At 40.3% G+C, this 15,844-nt stretch overlaps 1 protein-coding gene across 5 annotated transcripts in view; it reads left to right on the forward strand.

The window, feature by feature from the left end:
* The window catches only part of clec16a (C-type lectin domain containing 16A), a 46,347-nt gene that overhangs the window by 22,942 nt on the left and 7,561 nt on the right, over positions 1–15,844 (forward strand). For all 5 annotated transcript variants that reach the window (XM_035996606.1, XM_035996604.1, XM_031320851.2 and 2 more), the window contains 7 exons: positions 2,117–2,236; positions 2,634–2,743; positions 4,567–4,611; positions 6,413–6,463; positions 6,620–6,748; positions 7,140–7,260; positions 15,240–15,391. In XM_035996606.1, the coding sequence (XP_035852499.1) occupies positions 2,117–2,236; positions 2,634–2,743; positions 4,567–4,611; positions 6,413–6,463; positions 6,620–6,748; positions 7,140–7,260; positions 15,240–15,391 (728 nt within the window). The remainder of the gene's footprint in view (positions 1–2,116; positions 2,237–2,633; positions 2,744–4,566; positions 4,612–6,412; positions 6,464–6,619; positions 6,749–7,139; positions 7,261–15,239; positions 15,392–15,844) is intronic.

Consider the following 15,844-nt stretch of genomic DNA (forward strand, 5'->3'; position numbering starts at 1 on the left):
ACTGGCTCCTTTCGACGCGAAGGAGCAGCGGCTCTACTCCGAGCTCCTCACGGATGACTGAGCTTCTCACCCTATCTCTAAGGGAGACGCCAGCCACCCTCCTGAGGAAACCCATTTCGGCCGCTTGTACTCTGGATCTCGTTCTTTCGGTCATGACCCAGCCTTCATGACCATAGGTGAGGGTAGGAACGAAAACTGACCGGTAGATTGAGAGCTTTGCCTTCTGGCTCAGCTCTCTTTTCGTCACAACGGTGCGATACATTGAGTGTAATACCGCACCCGCTGCGCTGATTCTCCGACCAATCTCCCGCTCCATTGTCCCCTCACTCGCGAACAATACCCCAAGGTACTTGAACTCCTTCACTTGGGGTAAAGACTCATTCCCTACCTGGAGAAGGCACTCCATCGGTTTCCTGCTGAGAACCATGGCCTCAGATTTAGAGGTGCTGATCCTCATCCCAGCCGCTTCACACTCGGCTGCGAACCGATCCAGTGAGTGCTGAAGGTCACAGGCTGATGATGCCATCAGGACCACATCATCCGCAAAAAGCAGCGATGAGATCCCCAGCTCACCAAACTGCAACCCCTCTCCACCCCGACTACGCCTCGATATCCTGTCCATAAATACTACAAACATGATTGGTGACAAAGCGCAGCCCTGGCGGAGGCCAACTCTCAACTGAAACGAGTCCGACTTACTGCCGAGAACCCGGACACAGCTCTCGCTTTGGTCGTACAGAGATTGGATGGCCCTGAGAAGGGACCCCCTCACCCCATACTCCCGCAGCACCTCCCACAGTATCTCCCGGGGGACCCGGTCATATGCCTTCTCCAGATCCACAAAGCACATGTAGACCGGTTGGGCATACTCCCAGGCTCCCTCCAGGATCCTTGCGAGAGTAAAGATCTGGTCCGTTGTTCCACGACCAGGACGGAATCCGCATTGTTCCTCTTCAACCTGAGGTTCGACTATCGACCGAACCCTCCTTTCCAGCACCTTGGAGTAGACTTTACCGGGGAGGCTGAGAAGTGTGATACCCCTGTAATTGGCACACACCCTCTGGTCCCCCTTTTTGAAAAGCGGAACCACCACCCCGGTCTGCCACTCCTTAGGCACCGTCCCCGACTTCCACGCAATGTTGAAGAGGCGTGTCAACCAAGACAACCCCTCCACACCCAGAGCTTTAAGCATTTCTGGACGGATCTCATCAATCCCTGGGGCTTTGCCACTGTGGAGTTGTTTAACTACCTCAGCAACTTCCACCAGGGAAATTGACGACAATCCTCCATCATCCTCCAGCTCTGCCTCTACCATAGAGGGCCCTGTGGAGGCTGGGGGCATTGAACCCGAGTGGACAATGTTCAAAGTTTCCATTGCTGAAGCTGCGGCGGGGAGCTGTGGTCTTAGGGTCTTAGGTGCCTCAAGGGGCGGTAACCCACGAACACCGTGGTGGACACCGGTGGTCAGGGAAGCCGTCCGACTGAAGAAGGAGTCTTTCCGGGATATGTTATCCCAGAGGACTCCGGAGGCAGTTGCAAGGTACCGAAGGGCCCGAAGGGCTGCAGCCTCTGCCGTGAAAGAGGCAAAGCAGCGGGTGTGGGAGAAGTTCGGAGAAGACATGGAGAAGGACTTTCGGTCGGCACCAAGGTGCTTCTGGAAAACCGTTCGCCACCTCAGGAGGGGGAAGCAGGGAACCATCCAAGCTGTGTACAGTAAGGATGGGACGCTGTTGACCTCAACTGAGGAGGTAATAGGGCGGTGGAAGGAGCACTTTGAGGAACTCCTAAATCCGACTAATACGCCCTCCCTGTATAATGCAATACAGAATAATGACCATACAGCACCTCTCTTAAACAGTGACATACGTTGTTTTGTGCGAGTCCTCATTTCTCCAAATCTCTAAAATGGACGTGGTGAGTGTAAATTTAGCATGATCCATAGAGTCACAGTGGCCACTTTTATGGGAAATATGGGTTGATTGAAATGACGCCACACCTCAGATTATTTTTGAGTAGAGACAGGACTGAAGGCAAAATAGGGTATTATTATAATCTTTTAACAAATCTTTAGTTTATGTATGCCACTGAATCTGCATGGATGTCCATTCGTCTGTAGGTATTAACCGAGATCTTCTGGAGCGTCTGCAGTTGCCAGTTCCTGACCAGGAGAAGAGCTCTTACAGCCTGGTGCTGGTAGAGAGACTGATCAGAGTTATGAGCCAGGCATCACAGCCAGGTAACATACACACGCACGCACACGCACACACACACACACACACACACACACACACACACACACACCTGCCTTTGAGATCATGACATTAAGTCAATATATTTAGTTATTAGATATTTATTTAATTTGCATCTTTTCAAACTGAACATATGAGCATGGACACATTCTTTTAAGCACAATATGTATTACAATTTCTTGTGAATGTAGAAGATGTTGTTAAACTTGTAGCTGAAAAACCAGGTGTACATCTCATGTTATGAACACATTTTGGTCCATTAATTACATATCAGACATTAACATTGAACACATTATTTCATGTAAACTTTGCTTTGTAGAGCCAAGATGGAACTAAAGCATGTTATCCTAAATACTGTGTGTGTGTGTGTGTGTGTGTGTGTAGATGGTAAAGTGCGTCTAGCTACCCTGGAGCTTAGCTGCCTTTTACTGAAGCAGTCTGTGCTCTCTGGAAACCAATGTATAATCAAAGATGTACATCTGGCCTGCCTGGAGGTACAGCACACACAAACATGTACACACTACATCCGTACTCATACATACAGTCCTGTCATAGATCACCCGCACAGAATCAATACTCCCACAAACAGGCATAAAGAATGTCATTGATCAGCGGGTCAGAGGTAGAAAGTTGGATCTTGTGCCATCCATATCAGTTAAACAACCCCTTTACATGTAACGTTATCACTTCCTCAGAACCTGTAGCTGCAGGGTCTCTCAATGAGTGCTACTTTGTGTTTATGACCTAAGATATTGTTCAGTAGAGAGCAGCCGGACTACCCGTTTCCTCATTTACAGCACTCTACTCAAACCTCACATCTTATCTCATTAACGGTCTTCTCCTTCTCATTCACTCCCTCTGACTCCTCTTCCTCTCTCTCCTGCTACCCGCCCTGACTTGCACAGCCCTCGATTAGTCTTCCTTGTCCTTCTGAGAATTTCTTTTATTTCCTCTTCTCTCACATTTCAGGTTAATCCTTCACACCCTCTCTTTCTTTGCATTTCTCTTTTCTTTTTTAACTGGAGTTACATGAAGTAGTTTTGCTACTTTTTGTGTGGTGTTTTTTGCTGGGATTTCATTTTTGAAAAAAAAAAATCCCCATCTGATCTGGCTGAATTTAAAAGAAACCTGACCATTGTCATTTTACAATAATTTTTCCAAAGCCAGGTTTTACCCACTAATATCAGTCATCATTGGTGGTTTCTGCTTGAAGAATTTCCTACCTCTGGTACAGTTTAACATCAATGAAGAGCCCATTTCAATTGGGACAGCACTCCTATGGCTGGAATGATTATGATCATTATTTTTAGTCAAAGTTTATTTTGCTTAATTTTTTGTTGTGGCTTTTGGCTTCTCTCTTATGTGTGCTATTCAATGAAGACACAATACCAAAGAACTGACCTTACTGTTGATATAATGTGAAGTCTGCCCTGACCCTGCCAATTCTCTTTCTGCCTTGCTGGGGGGAAATAGCTGACCAGTCATGTTACTAATGTCTGACAGGAAAACAGGCCGGCATTTATCAGATTTAGTTTTTCAGTGCTAAACAAACACGACTTCACATTGTTGAAGGATTACGGTATCTAAACTACTTTCATTCTAATGTTACTACAGGAAGAACACTGGCTGCCCATAACTGTCCTACGTCTAGCTCTCTGACACATGCTGGAGTGGGTAAACCAGTGATGCATTTATTGCAGTAAAAGGAAATGGCCTTGAATAAACCAGTGCAGGAGTGACGTCATTATTTATTAGTTGCCCGTAAATCAGATCTGATTCCTATTAAGTATGTGATTAGCAGTTATTTGAATATGAGAGGTGTCACCCTTTCTAAGGACAGCCAGTAGAGGGAGGGAGGGAGGGAGGGAGGGAGGGAGGTAGGGAGAGAAGGAGAGAGGGAGAACAGTATATATGAATTTTCTGTAAACTGCTTTGGCAACAATATGTTTTCTTTGTTTATGGCGAATCAAAATTGAGAGGGGGGGGAGAATAGAACATATGTTTACAAATACACAGTTTTCAGTTTAAATAAATAATTATATTAATTATATATTTTCTTTCTGTTAATGTCTGTTCATTTATTGAAGTGTCACAGTTAGGGGAGGCTGTGTTAAGGCCAGCGCTTAAAAACATTAGCGTCTATCCCTTTTTCATTTTTCCTATTTCTGGCAATTCTATTCTTAAGTGTTTATTGTTTGGAAAGACGCATTTAATGAACATAAGGATGTTTAACTTGTATCAGATGAATGATGGTTCAGACTGTGTATTTGCAATTATTTCATACTGTTTATACTTTTATACTTTTTTGTGTTTGCAGGGTGGTAGAGAAGAAAGTCTGCATTTACTGCGGAGATTCTACAAGGTGAGTGTACACAATAACACACACCGACACACACTCTTTAAGATAACCAGACATTTATCTACCCAATGCACGCACACACACACACACACACACACACACACACACGCACCAGTAACCTACATAAATACATGCTTTTCTCCCATCTACCCACACACATACTGTATTTAACCACAAAGTATACGGAAGGACAAGTGAAGTAGCAACTGACAACTGGAAACTCAGTCAGAAGACAAGCAAATTATATTAATGCAAAAATATTTTGCATTCTGCTGACTGCTGTAGCACAGTAGGATTTAAGCTGACAGTGATACCATAAAAAAACTTTGCAGTTCTGGCTGCTAGGACAGAGACGGCTCCTGGGACGAGCAAACAGACAGAAAAAATAGGTTAGGGAGAAAAACAAAGAAAAAGATTAAAGAGCCAGACGGGTAAACAGACCATCTGGTGTTACAATCAGGTCTTCTTGAGATGCGTGTCACAACAAAAGCTGAAACACAATCTACCTGTTAAGTTTCTTTTGTCTGCATGTGTTTACATGTATCCAATTATTATAACTGAAACCATTTCCCTGAAGGTGTAATAGGTCAAACTGAAAGTCTTTCCCATGTATACAATGCAGCATCATATTTTTACTATTCGGCAAAATGTTTTCAGTGCAGTCGATGCTTTCTGTTTCTCTTTGAGTGTCTTTGGATATCGGTTTTGGAATCAGTCACAGGAGTTGAGTTTGGCTGACTTTTTCCCAATTCAACCACATGGATCATGACGGACAAAGAGAGGCAAAAAAAAGTTCTAGTTCATCATTCAGGAGAACTTCAGTGCGATCAACGTGCTGACTCCAAACATAAGCATTGAAAAAAAGAGGCTTCCTGATGAAAGAATGTGGTCATTACTTAGAAATAGTAGTTGCTCTCTTGTTAACTAGCTTTTTGTTCAAAACTGGTACTCTCAAGCAGGTTGAGATAAAAGTTTAAAATGATTTTCAAGTCCTGCTTTAATTAATATTTCCTCTCAAACATCAAGTGGAAACACCTTTGAATGATGAGTCTCATAAAATGAAGTGTTTATTTGATTTAAGTATATTTGGATTAAATAATAAAAATGATGATTAATCTGACATGAAACGGGATGAAATTGGATGTCATTGGGTGTTTATATTGGGAAATATTTTACATATCTTAAGTGCTTCATATTGTAAATAATGTTTATCTTTACTCATTGAATTAGTTTTTTTCATGTCAAACCATATGGTTACATTTCCATTTAGCACGGCACTCACCAATTCAAGAACACTTTTATAATTAAAGTACTAAGTAGTCAGTTAAGTAGTCTCACGCAAACAATGAAAATGTTCTTGATAGATTGAAGTAGTGGATAATGAACAAAAATATTAAAATTTAAAATATTATTTTAAAAATGAAACATCTGGTTGCTGCTTTATTTACTATTTGGTTTTATTTTAACTTGATCAACAACACAAGTGGAATATTTTTTCCTGGACGTATCAGTGTGGTTAGAGGAACACAATAAACATAACACTTTTCCTGTACGCGTAGACGCTAAACTGTGCATGTCCAAACAACTTGTCTTATCTGTTAAGCATTTCCTGTTATGGTTCAAAACATCAACATTTTGTTGATGGAACGTCATTTAAGAATTCATCTGGCATTTTGACAGTTGAGTTTCACTTTATGCAAAAATGAGGTGAAACTCTGAGCCTGAAAGCTTATCTATAGATGTTTTGTCCACACATTCTCTGTTTTATCTTTAACTGGCATCCAAATTGATCATGTCATCACAGGGCGAGGAGATCTTTCTGGACATGTTTGAAGATGAATACAGGAGCATGACGGTTAGTTGGCCTTCATTTAATATCACTTTTTGTTACATTTTTCTCCTTGAAAAATGTAACAAGAATTACCTGAGCTTCCAAGTATATTCTTGGTGTTGCTAATATTTGTGCGGGTGCTGTATGTCATGGGCTTATTTGTACTTGTGTATGTTGCAGAGTAAACCCCTGAATGTGGAGTATCTAATGATGGATGCCTCAGTGCTGCTGCCACCCACCGGTACCCCTCTGACTGGCATCGACTTTGTCAAGAGACTGCCCTGTGGAGACGTGGAGAAGACACGCAGGGTACGTCCACACACTCAACTTGGGCTCAGTTCACAGTGCATAACACTTAAGTTTGAAATCAATAGCTCAAAATACAACAGGTTGTTAGATTCCTGGGAAGTCAGGTCTTGTAGTTGAAATATGAATTATGAAGCCTAAGGCCACATGTAGCAGAATTATTTTTACTTAAATAATAGTTGACATTTTTAAATACCTGTTTAACTACACTGCAACATAGCAGGGATACCTCATCACATCCTTTTGGTTTTGTGTTCTGCCATGCTGCACACAAATGACAGCAGAATGGCGGCACTCCAAAGCACAGATGAAAGATACAATGGATTAGCCTGATTCTGACAGTGATAAAAACATTGTATGATGTTGTGTTTTCTTGTTTGGGACCTCTGCACAGGCAATCCGTGTGTTCTTCATGCTGAGGTCCTTATCGCTTCAGCTTCAGGGAGAACCTGAGACGCAGCTGCCTCTGACCAGACCTGAAGACCTTATCAAGACTGATGACGTCTTAGACCTCAGTAAGACACACACAGAAAAACAGAAGCATACTGTATAATGCTAGAGGACAGCTGACGTGCTTATTTATTTATCATTTTTACATTTTTGGGTAATAGAGTCAAACTTCAGGGTGGGGCACAATAAAGACTGAATTTGGTATAATTAGTGCAATAAAAGTATAACCTAAGAAAGTCAAGAAAAGAAAATTACAGACACTTGCCTCTTTATAAGAGCATGAGAAAACTCTAACCACCCCTACAGTATACAATTCAGTAATTCTCGCTCCCTCTCTCTGTCTATCACACTCACTCTCTCTGCACAGACGTGTGAGTGCAGTGTTAACAATACTAAGACACATGCATATGCAAACATTCACAACCACAACGACAGAGACAATGTACAGGTGCACAGCTTCCCACACACTGAGATAACCCGAACAATCTTCTCTTACTGTACGCAGGTGTGTAGAGGATGTTAAGGAAACTTGTACGTGGTTAGCTCTCTGACTTGCAGGATATCACAAGCACTGCACAGTAATGTGAATAGGAGTTAAGACTGCGTCACACACTTAGTTCACAAAGTTTGCAAATCAGCAAACAAGCAGTCGATACAAATGTAAATATACGACTTTCTGCGATCACAACCCCACAGCACTCCACTTCTCGGTATCTAAAGAAAGGCTGCAACTCAGCTACCTACCAAGAGTGACTTCTGGTTGATGTGTGTGTTGAAATGTAATTAGAATCAGTGTTTCTCTCACATGGGCTGTACTAGGGTGGCTCGCCCCAGTATATTTAAGGATAAGCCTGGTTTCATTTTTATCTCCATATGCCTCTATGTCAAAGACCCAAATACACAAATAAACAAACCATTTACCACATATATATATATATAAATTGGACTACAGGAAGAAAGTGTTCAATTCCAGGAAGGAACCCCCAGAAATTCCAAGCCATGCCGCTCCTCGTTGTCAAGTGCTGATGTGTCTATAGCAAGTGAGCTAAATAATTTGTTTGCTAGCTTTGGGGCCATCGGCAGCCAACAAGTAAGAACAGCTGGAGCAGAGGTTAAAGGAGACCTATTATGCTTTTCCATATTTTTTGTTTTATCTGTCAGGCAAGCTACTGCAGTGTTTACATTGCATACAGTGCCACATGTAGCTACATGCTAATGCCAGGGAAAGCTGAAATTTCTCAGAAAGAAAGTAAGGTTAACCACAAATTCCCCATTATGTCATACAGTATCTATATTAGGTGTATCTTATCAAGCAAAGAAATTCTCTTTTCCACTATCTCTTTTCTTTTCCTCTTTCACACCTTCTTTGTGACATCTCTTCTTCTATCTTTGATTTTCTGTAATGATCAGTAGCACGACCGTAAGGATGAAAATTTAAGAAAATTACACACTATTTGTGAAAGATATTACTTGCACCACTGTACATCATATATACAGTATTAAATCCTATTTGTGATGTCAAATGTTTAAAATTGTGGTAGGTATACTCTTAATATCGATATATACGAAGAGAAGTAAATTCCACTGGGTTGTTTACTTAGCAGTGATGACTGTATCGTCTGTGGCAAATCTAGGTAGCTGTGGCCTTTAAGAGTTATCATATCTGTGATGACTGATCTTCAGTTTTGGTACTTTTTGGAAACACATTTGCAGAACGTTTAAACATTTAATCCTGACAAAAGTGGCCTGACACAGCAGTGTGCCTTTAGATACTGACATGCTTTCGATAGATGTGTCATGGTTGTTTTATTTGTTTCTACACCGGAATATTATATGTTTTCATTTTTGTCATCAGAGTGCAGGAAACTACCATAACTGGCTGTTATCAATAGCTGAGTTTTAATTCTTGAAAGACTTTCCACTTTTGTGATGATACAGACGACCCTTGTGATGGAAACACACCTAATTCTAATATTTCTTAATTTCCCTCTTTTAGGAGGGGGAGGGAGGTATCTCAAAAAAGCACTTAACTAATGGATGGTAACATACCTATTGAAACCAAATGTCTCCCTGCAGGTTTACTTTCAAATCTAATTCAGTGGTTGAAACTGTGACTGTTTTCATAATTCCACATGCCTGTTGAAAGGGTCTGTGGCAGATATAGGTGACATGGCTTCCAGTAATTTTCTGCCACTTGAAAAGATACTGTTAAACAATCTTTTATTTAGTAATTATGATTATCTGTCTTGCATATAACTGTATTCATGTATAGTTAGAAAAAAAATCCCACAATGGATTTACCCTTCTGTTATTTTTTTTAAAACAAATTTTATGTCACCTGTGCAGTGATAGCCGTGGCCAGAGGCCTTATGAGATAAGATAGACTTTATTAATCCCATACTGGGGAAATTCCTGTGCTACAGCAGCTCAAATTTTTTTTTACACACAACAGAATAACACAAATACACATTAATTAGACATAAAAATACACATAAACTATAGGAAATGGAAAAATAGAATATAGTTATAATAATAATATTAGTAATAAAACAACCGTATTTACACAATAAACAACCTTATATAAACAGACCGTATATAAACACAGATATACAGATGAGTAAGGTACGAATTTCATGTTGTCCATCCGTGGGTCATGACCGAAAGAACTAGATCCTGTCAGGATGGTGGTCAGTTTTAAGTGTTCTCATTGGTACTTATGAGATATTCTAGTATCTTGATAAGCATTAAGCCAGAGTGAATGAGTCAAATTAAACAACTCGATGCTTCATCCACACACTATTGTCACAATGTAAGAAAGCACATTGCTCACTTAGCCTCATTTTCTGTAACCATTGAAGCATGGCGGAATCAGCAGGCTAGCTATTTAACTATTTAACTAGCCAGCCACGGATGAGCTAGCACGGACAAGCTAGCTAGCGCCAGCCATCCGTCTCTGGAGTGGCCATCTTCTCTCCTCCTGGCGACATAGTCTACAATGCACTTTGCTGCCCCACTAATGTGTGTTGTAACCATAACAACCATCAACAATCGCCATTTTCTTTTTTACTAGTCAAATGACCACAGCAAACAGTTCGATGTCCGTTCTACTCTTTCTATTTCTGTGGGATAAAATGATGAAGTGAGGGTTTTATATCCCATAGGGCTGCGTATTGGCAAGAATCTGGTGATACGATACATATCATGATACATGGGTCACGATTCAATCTATTGCAATATATTTCGATAATGTGCGTAAGGCGATATATTGGCATTTTTTTAAGGTATAATTTTAGAAAAACTAATATTTAAAAAAAATACATGATTTTCATTAAAGTCAAAGAAGTTTACTTTAGGTAAACAATTCAGTACACAGAACATCAAACTGCCAGTTTGGGATTGTGGTTCACAGGTTCTTAGTGAGAACATTTTTATATGCTAAAGTAGGCCAACGTTCAGCCATAGCTACATTGTTAGCTTCTAGCAAAAAGTCAGGCACTGCTAGGCACTGTTAGGTATTTTTGTTAGTTCTCAGCATAGCCATCTAGCGGTAGGGGGTTTAAACACAACATAAACGTGAACCATTGTCTTACATGAATATTTTTGAATAAATCGATATTGCCTTTTTGAAAATCGATACAGTATTGCAAAATAAAATATCGCGATACTCAAGTGTATCGATTTTTTTTCTTACACCCCTAATATCCCAAAGGTCAACTTCATTGTGCAAAATCACTTTCTCGCCATTATTCAACACCATAACTCAGGAACAGAAGGGGAGACATTTGTTTGGATACTGAATTGGTTACGCTAATCTTGGGCGTCCACATTAAAACTTGTTATTGTATAGACCTGTGCTGCCGGGAAGATGTGTGTGAAGCATTCACGTTTTAGAATTTTAGAGCTTTTTTTAAAGCAACATCCATATTTGAAGCATTGTCTACAACTTTATGTTCTATCCTTTTCTTCTGGTCGTCCACCACAAGCTCATTGGTTTTGCTGATATTGAGCTTCAAGTGTTGTTGCACCATGTGAGAAAGGCCTTGATCAGTCCTCTGTACTCCTCTGAAAAAATAGTCTCTAAGTGAAGACAGCATATTTATCACTGCAATCATACATGTCAATATATTAGTATAGTATAACTTCCATTTTGCCCTAAAATACACTAAATACCTTTTAATTAAATTCCTTCAAACTCGTCACTACATACAAGTCTGGACAGACATGGATCAAAACTGCAACTTGACTGCTATACGGAGGCATAATTCTAGTTTAGAGTACTAAGTCACTGTCAATTTTATTTAAGCAAGGCGGTTGACTAAGAACACACTCTTACAGAGTAATTATAGAGAGAGGGAGGGGTTTTCCTTGTGGTTTGGGGGATTTAAAGCTACAACCTTCCACCCACAAACTCCTTGTTCTGACTATTTGGCTGCTACCGCCTCCATTTTAGCACATCCTCGTAGCTGTTGAATCACAGAACATTTGCTAATATCTATACCTGGAAATTGTTTCCGTAGAGTAGTATCCTTGTGGTTTCAGAGATGGTCTAGCAAGTGGAGTGTCATGTTGCATTCCCATCAACAGGAACTTTACCGAAAGTGTGCTTGAGGAAGTGTCACTATCCCAGGACCATGCAAAGACACAAATTCATTCATTTTATAGACTAAAATGCATCTTGACGCAATTGAATAGACCTACAACCAATCAGAGCAATGAAACAACGTAGCTCTGAGTGACACATGCCGTTGGGGTGGTCTGTTTTGCAGCAGGAAAGAAAATGGTTGCCTGGTCACAAACTTTCTTAAGTTATGCAATACAGTAACAGAATCTTGATTCACATTCGATCAGAACCACACAGTATGAGTTTGTCGAGCCTGGTGCGTTACTCTGGACACAGTATGCCAGTTACATTTGGTAACTGCGTTCGGTAAGCAGGTTCTGAACGGCTGGACGGCTCTGCTTTTACGTGTTATATATTTCTAATAAACCCAAGTGTGACAAGTTATCTCTTGAAGATGAAATGCTCAAGAGATATGAAGCTTGAAACTAAACTAGTGATAAGTTTTGATTTGTTTTTTTCTCATATCATTGAATACAGTCACTCCATTGTCTACTTTCAGTAATGTTTATGCCACATGGCAGGATGATTAGAGTAAGTTGATAGCTCAAGGGAATACTTGCAGGGACAAGGAGTGTTGAACACATACACAGCTCAGGCTGGCAGCTTCACTCACTGCACTGCTGTCTGCTGCTTTTTACTGAACCGCTTCAATCATTTCTTGCTCGATTGTACTTTGGTTGCAGTTAAAAAAGAAGAACAGAGGGTGTCTTACCTAACGACATTTTTGAAGAACTCAGAAGAATGTATGCTGTAAATAGCATTAGCAACTCATTTGCTGAATGAGTTATGATGTAAAACTGATAAATGGAACTCATGACACACCTACATAGGTGAGCTAACCAGGCGCCCCATTCCTTTTATTCTTAACATCCATCTTCTGTTGAATCTAAAAAATTCACCTGACTAATAGATGAAAACATACTTGACACTAAATATTTCATGGAAAGGTGAAAAAAAGTTACTGAATAGAGTCAACTTATCTATTCAATTTTCAAACCTTTTTTACAAAGTTGACCCACTCCCACTTTCTGTAGTCAGAAGTTAAGTAGAAGTTGGGGGTGGGAGGGTTTTTTCCCAGCTGGCCAGGGGATTCAAGCTATCAAACTTCCCCTAATGTCTCTGACCATTTTGCTGTTAGCATCACTTTGCTGCCATAGAAAATTGGGGACTACCTCTCCAGCTGCAGGTACTTTTCCCTGCTCACTGTTTCAGTGGGTAAAGTCAAGTTCCTGGCAACCCCTGTTGATCTTTTAATATTGGTAAGAGAGAAATGCATATAACCAGAAGGCCACACGTAGGATTTACAGCTGTGAAAATATAGCTGCCTCTAGAGCAACCTACTGTACTGAAGGGGCTATTTAAATCAACAAAACCCCAAGTTATGGATCCAACCAGTTTCACACAAATTACATTAGTCACATACCGGTTTACAGATGGATTAGTCAGGATTCTTGAGAACATAAGTGAGACTTTGCAAGAGGAAGAGAAGTTCATCGGGGGCTTAACGTCACTACGGTGTTGCCAGTTTACGTGTAGAGCCAGTGAGAGTGTGGGATATTAAAACCAGTGGTGTAAAATCAGGTCATTATCATTCCACATTTAATGTTTGCCTCTCACTAGTTTTTGTGGTAAACTGTAGATGTGGGCTTATCAGTTCTTCATTGTCCTGCTGGACATGTAAGATAAAAGTCTTCTCTGTCCGTTTAAGTGTCTGTCTGTTTGGACTGACTGTGTGCTTCTGTCTGCCTGCTATATTAATATGTATGTGCTGTGAAATAGTGTGGACACAACAGTATAGTCAAATAGAGCTCAAAAGTAAAACACATGACTACATTTATAAAGAACAGTTTATAATGAATTGAACACCTTTAGTTAATCAGTGTTTTAGGAGAAGCACTACTGTACACCTCCAGGAAACCCTTCAGGTTTTTCTAAAGAAGATGAATCATTGTATTGTCTGGTATGGTGTCATTTCATCTGTAACAAAACAGAAGTACAGTGTCCTACAACAGAAAACTTTTACTAATACTTTTGCATTAGTAATCGTGTGTGCGTTCAACCTTTATTGCTTTAATCAGCGACTTTTTACAGCTTATTTGTGCTTATGTAGAAGTTTTTTAGTAGCCGAGAGGGATGTTTGGCCTATTTCAGCTTTCTTAAGAAGAAAGGCCTCTCCTTTTTTCACGAGATGTTGAGATAGATCTTTTGTTTGTTATGTTGATTCCCAGGAATTTGATGTCGTTGACACACTCCACCGCATCCCCATTTATGTGGAGGAGGTATGTGTGATCTTCCTGGATCTCCTATAGTCAACAATGATCTCATGGTTTTTGTGGTTGTCGGGGCCAGATTATTGTCCGAACACCACTCCTTTCTGTAGTGTGTCTCCTCATTGTCGTATAGAAGTCCCCCTATAGTGGTGTCCTCAGCATATGTCACTATAGTGTTTGGTTCATGACCAAATATGTGCAAAGAATAATGACATTCCCATCAGACTCGGCTGTACTTTGTGGTTAGTGCTTGATGTGGAAAATGTATACTTCTGATAAATTTTTGATTACTAATAGAAAAAACTTGATGAGCCTCAGTGTATGTGTGTATGTATATGTCTATTTAATCTCAAATCTGACATCAGAGGAGATCTTAGTACAACATGTATGCATGGACACAGACATACCAAAAACTTAAAGTAACACTACATTTGCCCCGCTTTACACAGCACGTCCCACGTCATACAGAATTGCGTATAATCACGGCACCAGGGAGGAGGCGCAACAATGTTGGGTAACCTTTGGTCCAGACATCATCAAGGTCCCCATCTTATCCTAACCTCGAGATACCCAGAGCCTCCTCACATAAAGCATGCAGAATGTGAAGGACTCTGAGGCTTCTCAAAATACCAAACCATGACAATGCACAAACCCTACATTTCTTTATCTCTAATACATTTCTGACACTGTGCTAAATAGCAAACGTTAGCATGCTAATGCGCTAACTATGATAGTAAACAAGGTAAACATGATACCTGAACCTAAAACTCAGCATGTTAACATTAACATCATACCATTTTTTTTCCTTAGCATGTTGATGTCAGCATTTAGCATCACAGAAGGGCTAACGATGGATAGTCAAAGTGCGTCTGTGGCCCATCCGTAACACTGTAGCATAGGCCTGGCTCTGCAAAAAGCTATTTTACATTCCTTGCGATTACTACCTTTAATTATTTGAACTGTAAACAGATCATTCCTGTCCTAGCTGTAGACTCTTAGTCTTGTTATCTTGTGCAAACATATTTCATGTTTTGAGTGCAGAACATTGGTCCTAACAGGTCATGTTGTGTACAGACCAGAGGCAGCTATTCAGCCATACCTCAACTTGATTTTCATAGCAGTGATTTACCGTCATGTCTGTCATCTCTTTCAGATAACAGTGACCTAATTGCCTGTATGGTGGTCAGTAAAGATGGCGGCCAGGCCCAGAGGTTCCTCGCTGTAGATGTTTACCAGATGAGTCTGGTCGAACCAGAAACCAAACGCCTTGGATGGGGTGTAGTCAAGTTTGCCGGCCTTCTGCAAGTAAGAGAAAAGTGGTGTGTCCATGCCTGTGTGGATGTGTCTTTGTACAGTACTAAAGAGTGAATGAAATGTTCAGTCATTAAAACCATTGATTTGTGTGCATGTTCATCCTTTTTTTTTTTTGTTATTCCATTTTATTTTTAAACTTTCTCTACTTTCTTCTACCTTTCTACCTTACACAAATGCTTTGTTTTTTGTTTATTTACCTGTCTCTGTTTTTATTGCCAATTCATCCAGTCTCCACTGTATTATTTGAATTTTCAGTTTATATTATTATTTCTTTTTTTATCTTCGTCCCATTGTTTTTTTCTGTCCAAGTTTTCTATATTCCCCCTCTCACTTCCACCAAGTTGTCCCTGTTTCTCTATTTTTTGTTCTCTTCTTTATTCATCAGATGTTTATTTGTTGTTGCCTGAGCCCTTCATGTCATTTTTCTCCAGAGAAATGCTAGAA

Source organism: Sander lucioperca, chromosome 21 (genome assembly GCF_008315115.2).
Source record: "Sander lucioperca isolate FBNREF2018 chromosome 21, SLUC_FBN_1.2, whole genome shotgun sequence".
NCBI classification, from domain to species: Eukaryota; Metazoa; Chordata; class Actinopteri; order Perciformes; family Percidae; genus Sander; species Sander lucioperca.